The 18,134-nt window shown below is 40.5% G+C and overlaps 1 protein-coding gene across 1 annotated transcript in view; it reads left to right on the top strand.

The window, feature by feature from the left end:
* Positions 1-18,134, top strand: part of med13a (mediator complex subunit 13a) — an 83,668-nt gene extending 65,534 nt beyond the window's left edge. The window contains exons 11-30 of the mRNA XM_079600762.1: positions 491-521; positions 780-901; positions 1,188-1,278; positions 1,639-1,847; positions 3,094-3,293; positions 6,208-7,124; positions 7,626-7,793; positions 9,129-9,352; positions 9,778-9,967; positions 10,070-10,469; positions 11,365-11,584; positions 12,303-12,494; positions 13,220-13,443; positions 13,749-13,891; positions 14,187-14,345; positions 15,087-15,272; positions 15,419-15,576; positions 15,795-15,959; positions 16,743-16,843; positions 16,944-18,134. Of these exons, the coding sequence (XP_079456888.1) occupies positions 491-521; positions 780-901; positions 1,188-1,278; positions 1,639-1,847; positions 3,094-3,293; positions 6,208-7,124; positions 7,626-7,793; positions 9,129-9,352; positions 9,778-9,967; positions 10,070-10,469; positions 11,365-11,584; positions 12,303-12,494; positions 13,220-13,443; positions 13,749-13,891; positions 14,187-14,345; positions 15,087-15,272; positions 15,419-15,576; positions 15,795-15,959; positions 16,743-16,843; positions 16,944-17,076 (4,233 nt within the window). The 3' untranslated portion in view covers positions 17,077-18,134. The remainder of the gene's footprint in view (positions 1-490; positions 522-779; positions 902-1,187; positions 1,279-1,638; positions 1,848-3,093; positions 3,294-6,207; positions 7,125-7,625; positions 7,794-9,128; positions 9,353-9,777; positions 9,968-10,069; positions 10,470-11,364; positions 11,585-12,302; positions 12,495-13,219; positions 13,444-13,748; positions 13,892-14,186; positions 14,346-15,086; positions 15,273-15,418; positions 15,577-15,794; positions 15,960-16,742; positions 16,844-16,943) is intronic.

An 18,134-nucleotide genomic window follows, 5' to 3' on the forward strand; every position in this document is an offset into this window, starting at 1 on the left:
CTCTTTTACTCTCCTTTTACCATCACCTTTTCTAATTGGTCACTTTCTTCTCTGTGATTAATTAACGTGATCATGAACTGATGCACTCTGGACTGTTTTATTGTGTTTTATGGAAGTTAATCATTGACTGCTCGATTATTAAATATTGACGACTTCACTGAAAAAAAAAATATAACTTGATGTAAAAGCATGTTAAAAGATGGTAACTTAATCTACATTTAACTGGTTGTACATCACCTAATCAACATAAATACATTCATTTATACCAACAAAACTATTTTATGGGTTAAATAGAGTAAGGTAACAATTGCAGGGTGCCACTTTTTAAAGTGTATATGTTTTGTTTTTTCTCAACTTACTTGCCATTGATATGTGCTGCCAGAAAGTACATTTTGGACCCTCACCCTGCATATATAATCTAACCTTTGTATATCTGTGGCTTATATATTAAATTTCTAAACATTTCCTATTTTATTTTGCTCTCTTGCAGGGAGAAGATGGCAGTGCTGCTCTATCAGATGGTAAGGATTGTCCTGTTACACTCCAGTGACTCTCTCATGAACCCTCTCAAACCCTGAGTCCATTTATTTTATTTGAAATAGTTTCCCTGTTGACAGCCTGGGCCGGTTTAGTGTATTGTTGCCCATAAAGGTTAAATGTGTTCGCTTGGTGAGGGAAAGGGCTTGTCCTGATGTGGTCTCAAGCCCAGGCTGTGGTTACGCTAGATAAAGCTGGAGAACAGGACCATGTTAAGCGCTTTCTCTTTCTCTCTTGCTCAGATGCTCAGCGGGCTGCGGCCAATAACCGGGCCGCTTCCACTAGCCTCATACATGATTCAGACCTGGCAGTCTCCATCAAAGACCTGGACAACCTCTTCAACTCAGATGAGGATGAACAAACAGTCAGTATCAAGCCATATTTCTGTTTTCTCTTTCTATTATGTCTCCCCCTGAATGGCTTTGCGTCACTGTGAATATTTCTCACAATCTGACACGAGGACTCATCGCCATACATTATTAGAGGTAGAAATATATCATCTGTACTCAAAACAAGTACTGTTAAAATTGCCATTGCTTTGCTATTGGAAAATAAGGGTATGTTGTAATGGAATTTTCTTAAGAGAAAATACTGTAATTTGAATGAAATCGTAGTTCTGATTTTTGGCTAATTTGTGAATTTCTCCATAGCCTGGAGCACGGAGAGCTGTAAATGGAGCAGATGAGAAGTTTGGCAACAAGGAGTCGAAGCCAGCCACATTGGACCCTGTCTCCTGTATAAGTGAGCACAGTCTCTGTCTCTCTCTATATATATATATGCACAAGTTTTACTCCATCATTGAACTCTGTATACTGCTCCCTGCTGGCCACTGTGACAACTTTTACTTTGCATGCGGACAAGCAGGGACATCATGCATATATTTCTTTGAGAGGGAGCAGCGGATTAATTTTCTATTGCAATTGGAAACGTTTTTTGCATAGAGTTTGACAATAATTTTTTTTTTTTTTTCCACAAGAATAAGTAGGAAATAGGCTCATGAGATGACTTGAAACGACATACTTGTCATGGATGTACTGCCTCATGCATCTTCCTTCTATCCTTTCACTCACGTCATCTTTCTCTCTGCCATCCCTCCCTCAGGCACGGCTGATCTACACCAGATGTTCCCTACGCCTCCGTCTCTAGAGCAGCACATCATGGGTTACTCCCCCATGAACATGGGCAGTAAAGATGGCTGTATGGAGCCTGGCTCTGGCCTCAACACTCTGGACGGCTCTACTGTTCTGGGTGGCCAGTTTAAAATCGAAGTGGAAGAGAGTTTCTGCAGCCCCAAACCTTCTGAAATCAAGGTGAGATGATGTGTGCAGTACAACCAGTTTCCAGCGTCAAGTCATTCTTCTGTCCTGACAGAAAGCGGAATGTTGTGCAGAATGACACAATGACAGCCAATCGGAATGCACTTCATGCTAAATATTAGGATTTTTGTTTTTGCAGGGACATAGCTGTTCTAAGATCTGTAAACTTGTGTTGGAATTTGCTTGTGCGCATTTTAGGGGTTCATTTAGTTTTTTCCTTACTGACAACCGAAGTTTTTTAACCATTACAGACAAGATAATGTAAAATTAGGCTTAGATTAAATTGGAATAAGTGTCTGTGACCCATTAAAAATAACAACAACAATAGAAAATTCCCAGGTGTTTAGTTTTACATGTGTAAATAGCAGCATAAACATATCAGTTCTAGCATTGCTAATCATTCATTATCAAAATAAAATAGTCAACCAAACATACAAAAAGTTACACTGCTCAATTTAAATAGTCCGTAGTACAGTATGTGCCATTCAGTGTGGCCAAGCACATTTTTGTGCATGTGAAGGATATCACATGGATATTGGAACGTGAGTGAAGTACAAAGCCTAGTTTACAAAAAAATATATAGTTTAGCATCCAGATACATCGCGAATATGGATTGGCTATTTGAGCCCAATGCTGTTTCTGTTTCAGTTTTGCTTTAAATTAATTTGTTTTTGGCTTTACTTTAATATAGCGACTTTTATTTTTCATCCTTGTTCTGTTCTAAATACTGTTGAATTTAAAGGATTTGTTGTGGATTAAGGGGAACTAAAACTATGTTTATAGTGTTTATAATATGTTTAAACATTTTGTTATTTTTCATTATTTCTGAATGTGATACATTGTCAAAAACGCAATTTTAAATGCAGCAAACGGTTTAAAATATCTTGAAAAATTAAAAAAATACAACTTTTTAAACCATTTAACTGATAGTATTGAACTAAATCAACAACTGACTTAAGCTGAACATCAGCCGAAATGCATAATTTTCCTGTTATCACTGTAAAGCTGCTTTAGAAACAATCTGTATTGTATAAAGCGCTATATAATTAAAGGTGACTTGACTTATTAATCGGTCAAAATTCTTACTGTCGGTTAACAGTTAACCAGTTAATTATGAGCACCCTGAATGCATTTGCTCATTCGAGTGCTTCTTGTGAGAGTCATTCCTATTGTTTTGCTGAAGACTATGGACTTATACAACAGCGGATTTAACATTTTGTTTCTTTCTCTCTCTCTTCAGGACTTCTCATTTGTGTACAAGCCTGAGTTTTGTCAACCGTTTGTAGGCTGCTCCATGTTTGCCCCCCTGAAGTCTTTGCCTAGTCAGTGCCTGCCCCCTATCAAACTGCCTGATGAGTGTGTTTACAGGCCCAGCTGGACTGTGGGAAAACTGGAGCTACTCAACTCTGTACCTGCTATGTCCCTTTTCAGCAAGGATGGGTGAGTTTCACATCTGGGGTGACGCACAAATGCATTGAACCTACTGAATGAACGAGAGCCAACAACCTCAGCCATTATATATATCTTTACACAGACTTGTGTATGCACTAAGAAGGTCTCCCGGTAAGATCCCGTAAAGACACGTGACGTCAGGATGAGACTTGTAACGTACGCGTCGAAAACATGTAGCCTACACTAACCATTGTGTACCATTCCACAAAGATGGCGAACGATCTCAGCTTCAGTGCAGATAGTAAAGAGCTCCCTGGTCTCTGCTTCGTTCCAGTTTGCAGACATTTTTTTCGTTCTTTCTTTGTTGATGACGAACACAAACTTTCTTCTAAGAGCAACACGTGCGTCATCACTACGACACACCGCTTACGGCATTGATCCTGGCTTTTGTTCACACAGGGCGCATTCCGGGACTTATCCCGGCAATGTTACTAGGTCCCCAACCCGGGATCGATCCCGGCATCAATCCCGGGACGTGTTTGCGTTCACACAGAAGGTACTCTGGCAATTTCCCGGAATCAACGCGCTATGTGAAAGGGGCTAAAGAAATCTGGTTCATATTTCGTCTGTCTGAAGGAATGAACTGCCGTTTTATGTAACTACGTACTCAAGAATGCGTGACCTCATGGTGTTTTCAGCGCCTGCCGTCTCACAATATGAACATATCCAGAGCTGCTCTGAGAGGACGCTTAATGTGCATTTCATCATTTTATTTGAGAAAAACTATTGTCAAATATAGCAAAAACTCGAAGGTCTTTGCTACAACCCGTCAAAATACATTTTCGGTTTAACCTGAAGAAATTATGACTCTACTATAGTACAATAGAATATACTTCTCATAATAACTATAATAATAACAACAACAACAATAATAATAACTTTAAATGTATATATATTTAAAGGAATAGTACACCCAAAAAGGAACATTTTGTCATCATTTACTCACCCTCATGTTGCTCCGAACCTGTTTGAGTTTCTTTCTTCTGTTGAACACAAAAAATAAGGTTGGTTATGGGATCAAGTCAATGAGTTAATTTATTATTTGATTACATTAAAACATTAATTCAATTGTTAGTTTTATGCATTCAATTGATTACCATCTTTTTTTTTTTATAAAGATCCACCGACTGCAATTTTCGGCCGATTCCGATTTCGGATTTTTTTTTGTAGGTGACCTGCCGATTCCGATTTTCTTTCAAAGAACTATAATTGACATCATATACAAACAAAAATCTACTTTTCTTCAATGCAAATTAAAAACAAAAACTAATAAAAAGACAAACAATAGCACAAATAAATAGAGTAGAATAAAGAGAGATATGAAATAAACACAGCTTTAATTTTTTCAGGTGGGTATACAGTATATTCAGGTAAGAAATGCTACAGAAAGGAAAGTAATCAAATGTAAAATAACACTGGATAGTCTTCATTGCAAAAATTAAACGCAGATGAATGCTTACAACTAATTACAAATGTTATTCAGTCAAGATCAGTGAGTGGTTTTCTCTTTGTCTTTTGGTTTTCAATTGAAAACACAGACAGCAGCAGGAATATTAGACTGCTGTCACTTTAAGAGTTTATGCACGGATCCAATATACTGTTGCAATAGAGTGAGAGCACGCAATAGAGTGAGAGCACGCACCTGACATTATTCCCTGTGCCGCTGGCAACAAAACGAACTGGCTTGGAATCAGTAAGACGTGAGACTGACCAGCCGTTTACCGGTCTGGGCCGATAATGCCGAAAATCTTGATTATTGATTGATTTTTGATTATTGAAATTAGGAGAAACAAAACAAAATATGGTTTCAAGTTTGTTGTTCAACAAATAAAAACCCTTTTATCATTAATTTAATTGATTGTTTAATACCGTATATACCATGAAACTGATATTTTCATATACTGTTATCATACCGTTAAAATCTCATACATTTACAACCCTAACTGTAAATACTAACTCATGTTCTGTGCAATCAGTACACACCTTTTGTTCTTAGTAATGGCGAAAAAAGAATAAAAGCGAAGAACAGGTGTTAACACTAGTAATTAGGCTGTCAAATCCATCTGCTGCCACTTTCCTTTTATTTTCTTACATTTAAAGCTGCTTATCTCAGAGCTTCTCTACTGTCCTCACTCAAACTACTGTCATCTGGATTGCTTTTTCATCTGATGTTATGAACCTTTTTTCAACTCAACTACACTGTCATTCTATTTGGCTGAAGTTAGGTTTGAGTTACGCTGCTTAAATGTGTTTTTATACTGCGGCAATATCGAAGCAGATGAAAAAATAATCCAATAAAGTTCTTTTCATACATTAATCTCAGAGAGCAGAGAGAACACTGTGTTCTTGAACATCATATTTGATGTCAGTAGAAATTCAGTGAAATCAAGAGAGAGGAGGGTAGTGTTACGAATGGTCGTTGACAGTGATAAGTCTGGTTGTAAAGTCTACGTTTGTTTAAGTCAGTTCAAAAGCCCTTTAAGAGCTAGTTAGGCTTCTTTTATAACCCACAGCAGCTGGGGGAGAGGGCCACGTCTTCAAATGGGGGACCTTCAAACGCCTGCCTGTTTTTAAAGGCCACCGGGAGCCACACTCGGCATTCTCACACACAGACACACACACACGGTCCATGTGGCACAAGCTGTGCTTTCATTTCTTGCACAGCTGCCTGTTGGACCGTCTGTCTAAAAATAGTTTCTTCTCCCTCCCCCTGGAGGTCTTCTTAGGATACAAGTACAGTACTGCAGCTCGTAATATATGTCCACTGTTATATCCAATAATCTTTTATGTTGGTGAGAACAGGATTGACGAGACATTTTAAATGTCGCTCATTTGTTGTAGGGCTTGATTTCAGTGATGCCCAAATTGCTCACTTGTCTTTTTTCTGCTTTGTTCACTCTAGTGAAAACAATGCTATGGAGCATGAGTACATCCAGACGTATACACCCACTCAAACCCATACGCCATTCTTGTCTAACAGCGCCCCGCCCAGCAACAGTGGCACAAACATCCTCCCGTCCCCTGCCACTCCTCGTTTTTCAGCTCCTACCCCTCGTACCCCACGGACACCCCGGACGCCCAGAGGCCCAGCCAGCGTACAAGGTTCCCTCAAATATGAGAACTCGGACCTGTACTCGCCAGCCTCAACACCCTCCACTTGCAGGCCACTCAACTCTGTGGAACCTGCGACGGTTCCCTCCATCCCCGAAGCCCACAGCCTATACGTCAACCTCATCCTGTCGGAGTCTGTCATGAACCTGTTCAAGGACTGCAACTTCGACAGCTGCTGCATCTGCGTCTGCAACATGAACATCAAAGGTGCCGACGTGGGCATCTACATCAGCGACCCCAACATGGAGGCCCAGTATCCCTGTGGGTGCGGCTTCAGTGCTGTTGTCAATCGGCGCTACGGTAATGGCTCCGGCCTTTTCCTGGAAGACGAGCTGGATATCATCGGACGGGGTTCGGATGTAAGCCAGGAGGCGGAGAAGCGTTTTGAGGCGTTACGGAGCATGTCGCTAGAGAAGACAGGGGGTGGAGGCAAGGATCGAGTCCCGGACGAGCTTATCTCTCTTCTGCAGGATCAGTGCACTAATCCCTTCTCCCCCATCCTGGCATTGGACCCCGAGGGACTGTCTTCCCAAGGGCCAGGGGGCGCCACTGTACCACCATGTGTGCGTGTAGAGGAGAGAGACTTCCACAACGACTGTTACCTGGCTCTAGAACACGGGCGGCAGTTCATGGACAACATGTCCGGTGGGAAGGTGGACGAGACTCTGGTGAAGAGCACGTGTTTGCACCATTGGGCCAAACGCAGCGGTAAGAGATTAGAGCACATTCAACGTTTGCTTGCGTCTTTAAAAAAACAAAACAATTCCTCTCATTAAGCTGGTACATTAATTATCACAGATATGATCACAAAAAGAGGAAGACAATCTCATATAGAAAATAGCCTTAACAACTTGGTCACAATTGACCCTACTTACTTTCATACACATTCCTGATCTTATTGTGTATTACAGTTAATTGTTCCCAGTCCTTCCTTTTACAGTTTTAAGAGTGTTGACCAAATATTACCACTTCTGTTCTAGTAATGCATTGAAGTTTCGGCAACCAAAAATATTTTTCATATTGGACAAAAGTAGTTTTGGAGTGCAAACTTTTCCATTTCTGTTTTTGGCTATACGAAAACGTAATTTTTGGTTATGTTGTTTTGGTGCATCACTATATTTTACTCATGTTTATATATGTTAGTAAATATTGAATATTGACAGATTTAAGTGTCTTATTAAATCTCTCTCTCTCTTTTTTTTTCTACAGCGGTGGATGTGAGCGGGCTATGCTCTCAGGATGTGTTGAGAGTTCTTCTCTCTCTCCAGCCGGTTCTCCAAGATGCCATCCAGAAGAAGAGGACCGTTCGCTCCTGGGGAGTACAGGGGCCTCTCACATGGCAGCAGTTTCACAAGATGGCTGGAAGAGGGTCTTACGGTGAGCAACAAGGGCACATATGGATAATTATGTATTTAAGATTGTTAATAGACTTTGAAACTGATGTCAGGGGGAATCTTGATACTGCTCTCCTGTAATGTTTATGCACTATGCAATTAATTCTGCACATACGTGTTGCAGACCATCGCACTGGTGCCAGTACCAATTTTCCTAACTGATAAGCGCTCCCATTTTTGAGGCATATAAGAAACATTAAACTGCAAACGTGCCAAAAGCGGAACGAAATAGAGCTGTTCGTTTGAACCGCGCCACAGACCATTTATCAGATCAGCTCAAAGCACACCACAGCGCGAGCTTAGAGCGAATGCATTTACTTGCTGACCGTTTCAATCACACCACCACTAAACAGCACTGTAAGATCCAGTGAGAATTGTTCGAATTTGGCACAGAGCTCTCCCATGCAAACCACAAATCAAATGGCTTCTGATTTAAACTAGTTTAAAGCCAGATGAAACAGCATTGAAAACAACATTGAACGGAAAACAGGAGTAACATTGAGTCAAAACAACACAGTTAGAAGGCTTTCAATCCACAAGTTGCCAACATTTACCATGATTTACTGTAGTAATAAACCATGGGATTGTTTTCATAACTGAAACCATGGGATTGTGGCAGAAATGTGGGATATTCATGTAACATTGTTTTATATTATTAATGTTAGTTGCAGTATTTTTTATTAAGCTATAGCAGTTTTTGTGCATTTGTATTATACTAAAAGTCTAATATACTAAATGCGATTCTTTAACCGATCAAACAGCTTGTAAAAACCACGCAGTCTCAAAAGTTATCAAAGATGCAACAGCATGCATTTATTTGTGCACTAAATTATAGCTGTCACAGCCAGGATATGTATGTATTTGTGTAATTTACGTTGAGCTTAATAAACCATGTGCATATTGTGTTGCGTGTAATGCTAATTTGCAACTTGCATTTGTGGGAAGCTTTGATGCTTTTAATGAGAGCAAAATAAAACTGTTTGAATCAGAAGCGGTTGCTGTGTTGTCAGCCTCCATTCTGCGGCTCACCACGCCCACTTTTAAAGCATTTTTCAAAACTGTGGTGAGAACTGACTGCTGCTGAAACAAATGTGTGAAATAATTTGTGAAATACTCACATGTTTGTCATGTTCTGATGATAAAACCACAATTAATTGTCTGGATTCTACAACTTTCACTCAGTAGCAAAAATCTGCCTTTAAACTTGAAAGAAATAAAGATTTGACATTTATCGTGATAATTTTTTTGGCCATATTGCCCAGCCCTACTCTCCTGTCACTCTGACTCTTACTTTATTTCCTAATTTGCTCCTCTCCAGGCACGGATGAGTCTCCAGAGCCTCTGCCTATTCCTACCTTCCTGGTTGGGTATGAGTATGACTTTGTGGTGCTGTCTCCCTTTGGCCTGCCGTACTGGGAGAAGCTACTGCTTGATCCCTTTGGCTCCCAAAGAGACGTAGGATATCTGGTCCTTTGTCCGGACAGTGATGCTCTCCTCACCGGAGCAAAGAGCTTCTTCAGAGAGTTGACAGCGGTCTACGAGGTGAGGGAGTTGGTCAATCTTTACTTTAATGTTCCACTGAGAATTTTGTCTGCCACGCACTATCCACTTTATTTTTCAACTAAGAAGTAAGCTATTTCCTGTGAATGTGAGACTTCCCAATTCATTAGCCGATATAAGTAAATAACGAAGTGCAGTAAAACTGTATAAGTATTTGCGCAACAAACCAGTGTTTTTATGATTATGATAATAAACTAAAATATGATAATAAATAGCACATTTCAACATTCTTATGTTAAAAATATTGTGGATAAATACAATCTAACTATGCAATAACATGCTACACTTTAAGTGATGTACCAAAATGGATAGTTCGTATTTGTTTCTGTGTCCACTGCACTCTTTCAGCATTTCCTGGCTTCCCTGTACTGCTTTCTTATTGGTCTCTTTCTGTTTTTGCCCAACAGTCTTGTAAGCTCGGTCAGCATCGACCAATCTCCAAAGTGTATGCTGATGGCATTGTTAGGGTAGGTGGAACTGCTGCCAAGAAGCACTCAGAACAGCCAGTCAACGATTGGTTTCTGAAAGCAGCTGGTGGCAGCAGTGATGCATTTGCCAAGCTCAAGCTGTTTGCCCAAGTCTGCAGACATGACCTCGGTAAGACCATCTCCCTCTCTCCCCCTCTCTCTGTTATTCCTGTTGTCATGAAAATGAATGTATTTCTCACTAATCTTTGTTTTGTCCCTTCTGTTTCTTTAGCTCCATACCTCGCTACGCAGCTATTGGACAGCTCCCTCCTCATTCAGCCAAACCCTATCCCTTCTTCCTCCCAATCATCTTCCTCGCAATCCTCCTCCAACTTACAAACCTCAATGGCCTCCGGAGGCTCCGCCCTCAACAACAACAGCGCTGCCAGCAACAGTGGCTCAGGCCTGTCAGGCAACACCAATAACACCTCCTCCTCCTCAGGCCCTCAGGGCAGCAGCATCCAGTCTGCCAAGCCCAGCTCGTTCCCTCCCTATGGAAGCATGGGAGTCCAAGGTAACAGCTCCCAGTCTGGGGCTCTGGGCCAGCAGGCTGTCACCCAGAACTCGAGCCTCTCTGGAGACAATTCAGCCGTCAACAGCCAGACTCAGGGGCCATCTGAACCACCAGAGAGGTACGCAATGCATTTGTTGCTTTTTCCTATCTTAATAGTGGCATCAGGTATACATTTACAGGGCTTAAAGTATTCCGGCACCGTGCCGGATCTCCGGCGTGCGGCCGTGAGGGAAACATTTTTTTTGGTAACTTGCATGAGGTTTAATATTTTCGAGTCAATTGATTTCACCTACCAATCATATGAGAGGAACGCAGCTACACGCTGACACACGCCAGTATCGAGTTCTCTTTCGTTCTTGAATGAACAATAACACACACATTTATGCCAAAATGTCCGTTTTATCGAGTATCCTCACAAGAACAGTCTTAATTGAGTTAAATAAAATCTTAAATGAAAGTAAAAAGTAGTGAGAGAATGAGTGAGATCGTCAGCAGCGGCAGATCTTAAAGAGACAGTACTAATTCTCTCTGTCAGTTAAGTTAACCAAAGAACAAAGGGAACAGAGAAAATTACTTACAGCTCTTGACAAAAAGAAGGCTTGTAGCTTTAATAAGGATTAATCTATATTCCATTTATAATTTATGCAGTGCGGACTGTTTTGTAACCTTATTCAATTTATGTATATTTCATACCTGTTAGACAGGAAAGGTACAGGTAAATATGACATCTATTATGGGCTTAAGTGAAGATTGTTTTAAGTTCTTAAATTTAAAAGTTTTTTTTTTTAAGCCTAATAAATGTTTTTAAAAAATTTGGGAAAAAAAAAAAATCAGTATTATGTTTAATATCAGTGATACTGGCCTTCATTCAGAAAAATGAAGTTCACTTTATTCATTCACTTTAACCCCTGCATTTACCCTGAAATTGTGATTCAACTCGTAAAAGTGTTAAATTAGTCAGGTTTTGTTTTAAAAGCACATTAAAGACCCTTTCTTTCCCCCATTTTTTTCAGCACTATGGAGAGAGAAAAGGTCGGAGTTCCCACAGACGGCGAGTCCCACGCCATCACGTACCCACCTGCCATCATGATTTATGTTGTGGACCCCTTCTCATATGAGGAGGCGGAGCCAGGAACGTCACAATCAAGCATGTGGACGATGGGACTCCTCCGCTGCTACCTGGAGATGCTGCAGGTCCTACCAGCTCATATACGCAACTCTGTGTTTGTACAGGTTGGTACAGCAACTTTACCTGATACTCTACAGTGGACACATCTTTAAAAGCCAATTTAACATTTCACAATGATCTTTGCATACATGCGAATGGAAGTCAACGGAACAAAAAGTTTAGCGCAGTGGTTCTCAACTAGGGGGCCTTAGAAACTTCCAAGGGGGCCTCAAGATTACTATACATTTTTTAAAGTAAGAGAAAACAACCATTAAAATCCGTTAATAATCTATACATTTATTTTATTTATTTACTGCCTCAACAACTGGAACCAGGGTTCCCATGGTTTTGAAACACCTGGGTATACGTGGAAGCCTAATTTTAAGAATGTGATTTCTAGGTCTGGAAAAAGTCATGTGAAATCTTAACTCCATGGCCATGTATTTATGCCAAGCTCTAAAATATTTTACCAAGTTGTGAAATTGAATAAAAAATAGTTTGAAAATTCTTTCATCTTTATCCAGTTAATTTAAGAACAACTGGAAACTTAATGTAAATTCATTGCTTAAAAAGAGTGGGCAGAACATTCTATTAACTTGATTGTTGGGCCTTTGAATATTGTTGTGGACAATGGAAGGCCTTGTAATCCCAAAAAGTTGAGAACCACTGGTCTAGTGTGACTTTATTGCTACCGTTTCTTTCCTTTTTGACACCAGATGAATTTATATAAAGACAATAGTGAAACGAATCACTGTTTTACATCTGTGCACTTTGTGTTCTTAGATTGTCCCCTGTCAGTACCTGCTTCAACCTGTGAGGAGTGAGGAGAGGCACCTCTACGCCCAACACCTCAAGTCTCTAGCCTTCTCTGTCTTCACCCAGTGCAGAAGACCCCTCCCAACCTCCACCAATGTGAAGTCACTGACGGGTTTCGGCCCCGGCCTTGCCCTCGACACATCCCTCAGGAACCCAGATGTGAGTAAGGGTCCAGCAGTTTGATCGGTTGATGAATTCAAAATATCTTAAATCTCAAAAATATGAATTGTTTCTTTTTTTAAAGTTACATTGCTAAAGCTCTGCCAATACCTTAGACGGACTGAGCTGTTTGTCTTTTGTGTCAAAATGAACACCCTGATTTGAGGCTCCCAGAGCCTGTGGTTCTAACCTCCTCCATAGAGCTCCTTCACCGGCAGCCCATTCAGGCTCTTTAGTGGCTCTCAGTGCTGTATGAGAACCCGGTGACGTGTGGAGACTGTTACACTGACCTCCCTGTCCTGGAACAAAACCAAAGGGGACTTGAACAACCCAACAGTTCTCTTTCCATTATCTGCTTGGGCAGCTCCATGAGACCTCCCTAATGGGATCCGGCTTGCATGTTTTGGCAGCGGAATCCGAAAGCTCCACTTGCTCTCCTTTCTTCACCGAGCTATTTGTAGAATCCAATTTTCTCGCTCCACTCGCTAGCACTGTTTCTCCCACCCTACTTCCTTTCCCACTCACAAAAGAGATGTGACTACTTGGTGGGGTTTATTGATTTTATAAGAGAGGAAAAAGCTATATTGATGTGTGCACGGGTATGACCACCGTTAGTATGAGGTTGATGGTTCGACCTTAGACCCTCACTTTTTATTTTTTTCCTCAAGGAAGACAACTTGAGTTATATCACTATTTTATTTTGACATTTGACTTTCTTGCCATAGAGACCAGAGTGTCTGCGATTGTACACACCACCTTTCATCCTGGCCCCAACGAAAGACAAGCAAACAGAGTTGGGCGAGACTTTCGGAGAGGCGTCTCAGAAGTATAATGTCCTTTTTGTGGGCTACTGCCTGTCACATGATCAAAGATGGCTGTTGGCCACCTGCACGGACCTGTATGGAGAGCTGCTGGAAACCTGTATCATCAGCATAGACGTACCCAACAGGTGAAGTACAACTTTACAAGTGTTCAGTAGCATAGTGGGACAGATAGGTGGCGCAATAACTGTCCTATAGGTGTCATATCTAAATATTACTACCTTAATCATGACAAATGAAAGTCCTGACACCTTTGTAAAACTTTTACTTACTTTAATCTCGATAATGTACCTCTTAAATATAACAAATTTACACATTTGACTAATTTCTAATCCGGTTTAAAAAATGTAATCATAAATTAAGGACATTTAAAATATATTTAAAGCCTTTGTGTTTAGAGGTTTTATATAATTTTCTGTTTTTGTCATCTCAGAGCAAGAAGGAAAAAGGGATCTGCCCGGAAGCTGGGCCTACAGAAGCTTTGGGAGTGGTGCCTGGGTTTGGTTCAGATGACATCATTACCATGGAGAGTGGTGATTGGCCGACTTGGACGAATAGGTCACGGAGAGTTGCGAGGTAATGCCAATGTAATGCTTTTAGTTCTTTAGCCTTGACGATATTCACAATACAGTTGGATTTGAGTTGTTATTGCTTTTAAAAAGGCTGCTACATAAATGTCAATATTGATAAAAAAAATTAACATTTTCTCAAGGTGGCACATTTCAAGCTAACAGCTCAAACAGCATCCTGGACCAAAGCAAATTAGTCTTATAATACATTTTTAAAGGCACAAGATTTGTTAACACTGCAGTAAAAACATGGACATTTTTCCCCATGGGAGTACATTTATGGTTTTCTTTTCCTCTTTAAGACTGGAGTATTTTACTAAGCAGAAGGAATCTGCAGTCAGTGTCTCGGAGGCTAAAGGAGAACTGTAGGCTGTGTGGGATCTCAGCAGCTGACACTCCCAGCATCCTTAGCGCCTGCCTAGTTGCCATGGAACCCCAGGGCTCATTTGTCATCATGCCAGGTAGAATCACACTTCCTGTTTCTCTCCGTATGGTGCGCATGTTGTCGTCCTCATTTTTATGGCTAGTTTGTTGTGTTAGCAGTAATTAGTGTGCATAGGTAGTTCGTTTTTGCTTCATTTGTGGCACAATTTTTTTTTTTTCAAACTTTCCAAACAAGTTTCGAAAACACTTAAATGTATATTAAACCGGAATAGAATGAAATACTTAAACAATGAAAAATTGCACACTTCAGCTTTAAAATATAGACCCACATTGCCGTAGTCATGCGTCTCTTTTCTGTGGATGTGAATGATAGCCTCAATGTGTCATAACGCATGTGTCTGCTGTCCCTATCTGATATACGCTCCTGTCCTGTGTGTCTCGATCTCGTAAAACACTTTTCTACATTCCTATTGATTCCTGTGCTGGTGTGATGATACTGAAGATCGATGGCTTTATTTGACAAAAGCTTTTTATTCTGTCATAGTATCAAGATGTATTGCATCTGATGGATTTTGCCCATCACTCACATAGCTTTGAGAGCTACAGTTTTTTTTTATACTAGGATACCTATGCAAGGAAAAAACGTTCTTGTTCATATTGAATTAAACTTATTCAAAGTGAATTTCAATTTCAGTCAAACCTGATTCAAGGATGGAAATAACCGCTAAGAATATTACTTCCATCCATGAATCCTGGTTTCTCTTGAGTTCATTTTCAGTCTGTCATTTTTTAATATTTTCTCTCTTTTCTTTGTCCAGACTCTGTGTCAACAGGTTCAGTGTTTGGTCGAAGTACAACTCTGAACATGCAGACGTCGCAGCTGAGCACCCCGCAGGACACGTCTTGCACACACATCCTGGTGTTCCCCACCTCTGCCTTTGTGCAAGTCAACAGCTCCAACTACCCGCACGAGAACATTGACCTTGCCTTCAACGGTGGCAATGGTGAAGGACAATTCTTTTTTTCCTCCCCTCTATTTTACTTGGTAGCCTGTGGTTCTGTCCCACTTGGAGATGTTGCAATACGAAACCCCTGTACCAGATTTAATGTCATGTTTATACAAATCCTTGAATCCTTGCTTTATCTCTAGATGGATCGGATCCAATCGGTGGCATCTTTGACCTCCTGGAGCAGGAAGGTAACGACCTGGTTGATCCTGACATCATAAACATCCTCCCTGCCTCACCCACCACGTCACCAGTTCACTCACCTGGATCCCAGTACCCCCATGGAGGAGATGGGAGCAAGGTAACTGAGAGACAAGTTCATTTACCTCTAATAAGGAACAAATAATCGGAATATTCTCTTGCAAGACCTTGTAAAAGTTAATGACATGAACACAATGAATTGAAGACACAATGGATAAGATTAGTTGATAGAATGAAAGATTACTTTTATCAGCTTTTTAAGGTTTTAAGTGATTAATTGAGTAACTGACATCTTCATGTCTTTTCATCTTTTTTCAGGGTCAAAGTACAGACCGTATGGAGTCTCACGAAGAAGCTCCCAATATCCTCCAGCAGCCATTAGCTCTGGGCTATTTTGTGTCCACAGCTAAAGCAGGTCCACTGCCTGACTGGTTCTGGTCCGCATGTCCTCAGGCACAGAACCAGTGTCCCCTTTTCTTAAAGGTAAATGCGCTACTCATAATGCAGAAATGCTTCTCTTGAGATTTGTACAATTTGTATTGCAATATTTGTATAACGCACATTTCCCTAGCAAATCCTGATTCATCCCCCCCAAAATACTACATAGAAGTGCAAAACAATCATTTTTATCTGGCATTAGACTATATGCAGAGTGATTTGCCCAAAATATTTTGTCCAGAATGTCATTTTCTTGTTGACTTCAGAAAGCTGAGTTGACTTCTTGTCGCCTCCTTGTGATACTGCACCCATCTACCTCTCATGCTTTGTCCAGGTCACATGAACTTCTGTTTCCCCCTCATGCAGCATTTATAGAGAATCCTGCAATGAGGGATTTTTAATAATTCAGTACTCTGGGATTGGGCCAGACTGCTGTTGGTGTGTATAAGAAAAACAAAGAAAGAAAATAGTCTGATATATGTATACGTGTATAGAGAGAGGGAATTGAGCTCACAAAATGTGTTGGCATGATTTAAGGCAAAGCATTTGATTTGATAAGCAGCTGTTAGTGTATTGCTGACTTGTTGACTTGTACACAATTAAAAAGTCTGGAGCAAACTGTTCCCTAATTAAGGAAATTGTAAACAGTGGTATGAATGTTCCTGGCGTCTCGTGTTTACTTGTTCATGGGCTTGTCAATTTAATTCATAACAGGCCCTGACAATGAGAGCTTTGTAACTCAGCTTTGTAGCTTGTTTTGGGTGGGCGTGGATTAATAGATGCTGTCGGCTGAAAATTTCTTCTTGCCTTTCTCCTTCCCTACTCCAGGCCTCTCTACACCTCCATGTGTCTTCAGTGCAATCGGATGAACTTTTGCACAGCAAACACTCTCACCCGCTGGACTCCAATCAGACCTCTGATGTTCTCAGGTAACGCTCCTCTGAGTGTTTGAAAAGCTTTCTTCTAGTGTATACAATACAATTTAATGATAGCTAATATTGAATATGCCTAAATGTTTCTCTTTCGCAGATTTGTGTTGGAGCAGTACAACGCCCTTTCCTGGCTGACCTGTGACCCTGCAACCCAGGACCGCCGCTCTTGCCTGCCCATCCATTTTGTGGTGCTCAATCAAATGTACAACTTCATCATGACCATGTTGTAACACTTACAGAGCAGAACTGAGAACAGGACCTTATCAGGGAACGAAAAAAGAAGAGTGAAGAAAAGGTGGATCTTAAACCAACCCAACGGATAACTATAGTGCTGGACTTTATATGTATGTGAGTTACAACGGAGATGATCTGGGTAGGCAGTCACTACACCTGAGACCCAGCACTGTGGAGGAGAATCAGGCATCTGGTGTTTATAACACTCACTCGAAGAGAAAGAGAGGATACGACAGAGGACGAACGTAGGCCTTGAATGAGTTTTCCGCAATGTGGAGGCCAAAGAAAGAAGATGAAAGTGCTTACTGGTGGTGTTCTTCATCCCTGGTTCCACGCTACTTCGACAGTTGCGCGCGGATCCTCGGTTATCATGGATTCGGCCAGTTCTATAATCAACATGTATGGAGGAGGAATCTGTATAGAATCTGATGGAAAGGGACTTTGATGCTCTATGAAATGAGAGAATGAATTCTTGGTTTTAAGACCTCTAATTCCTTGTTTCTTTTGGATGGGATTATATCCAAATGAAATGCCTGCATCTGTCTTATTTATTGTAAGTTTTTAAATGTATAATTTGTCTGATTTCTTAACCTCTTTTATATATAAAAGTTCTAGAAGGTTTGTATTGCCTCCCTGCTTTAAAGCAATTGGTCAAAAATATATGTAATCGTCTTAATTACAAAAACAAACCAACAAAAACCCACTAAAAAGATGAATAAATAAAGTTGCGGTAGGTTGCTTTTAGAGTATTATTTTTTGTAAGGGAGACAGATTATTTGTATTGTCACGATGTACAGAGGAGACCAGATAGGGGGTTTCTGTCCACGCCTTTGCGTGTGGACACAATTACAGCTAAGCTTTAGCTGCACGGGACTTGTACAGCAATGAAGTTCACTGTGTTTAAAAATAAAGAGGTACATTGTCGTATATTGTATTTTATACCACACATTTAGACACAAAAACGAAAAACTGCAATATATAAATAATTATATATGAATGCCGCACCGGACTTGGGTGGCACTGCTTCTGTTTTAGGAATAAAAAGTCAACTTCA

This window comes from Phoxinus phoxinus, assembly GCF_949152265.1.
Source record: "Phoxinus phoxinus genome assembly, chromosome: 23".
NCBI classification, from domain to species: domain Eukaryota; kingdom Metazoa; phylum Chordata; class Actinopteri; order Cypriniformes; family Leuciscidae; genus Phoxinus; species Phoxinus phoxinus.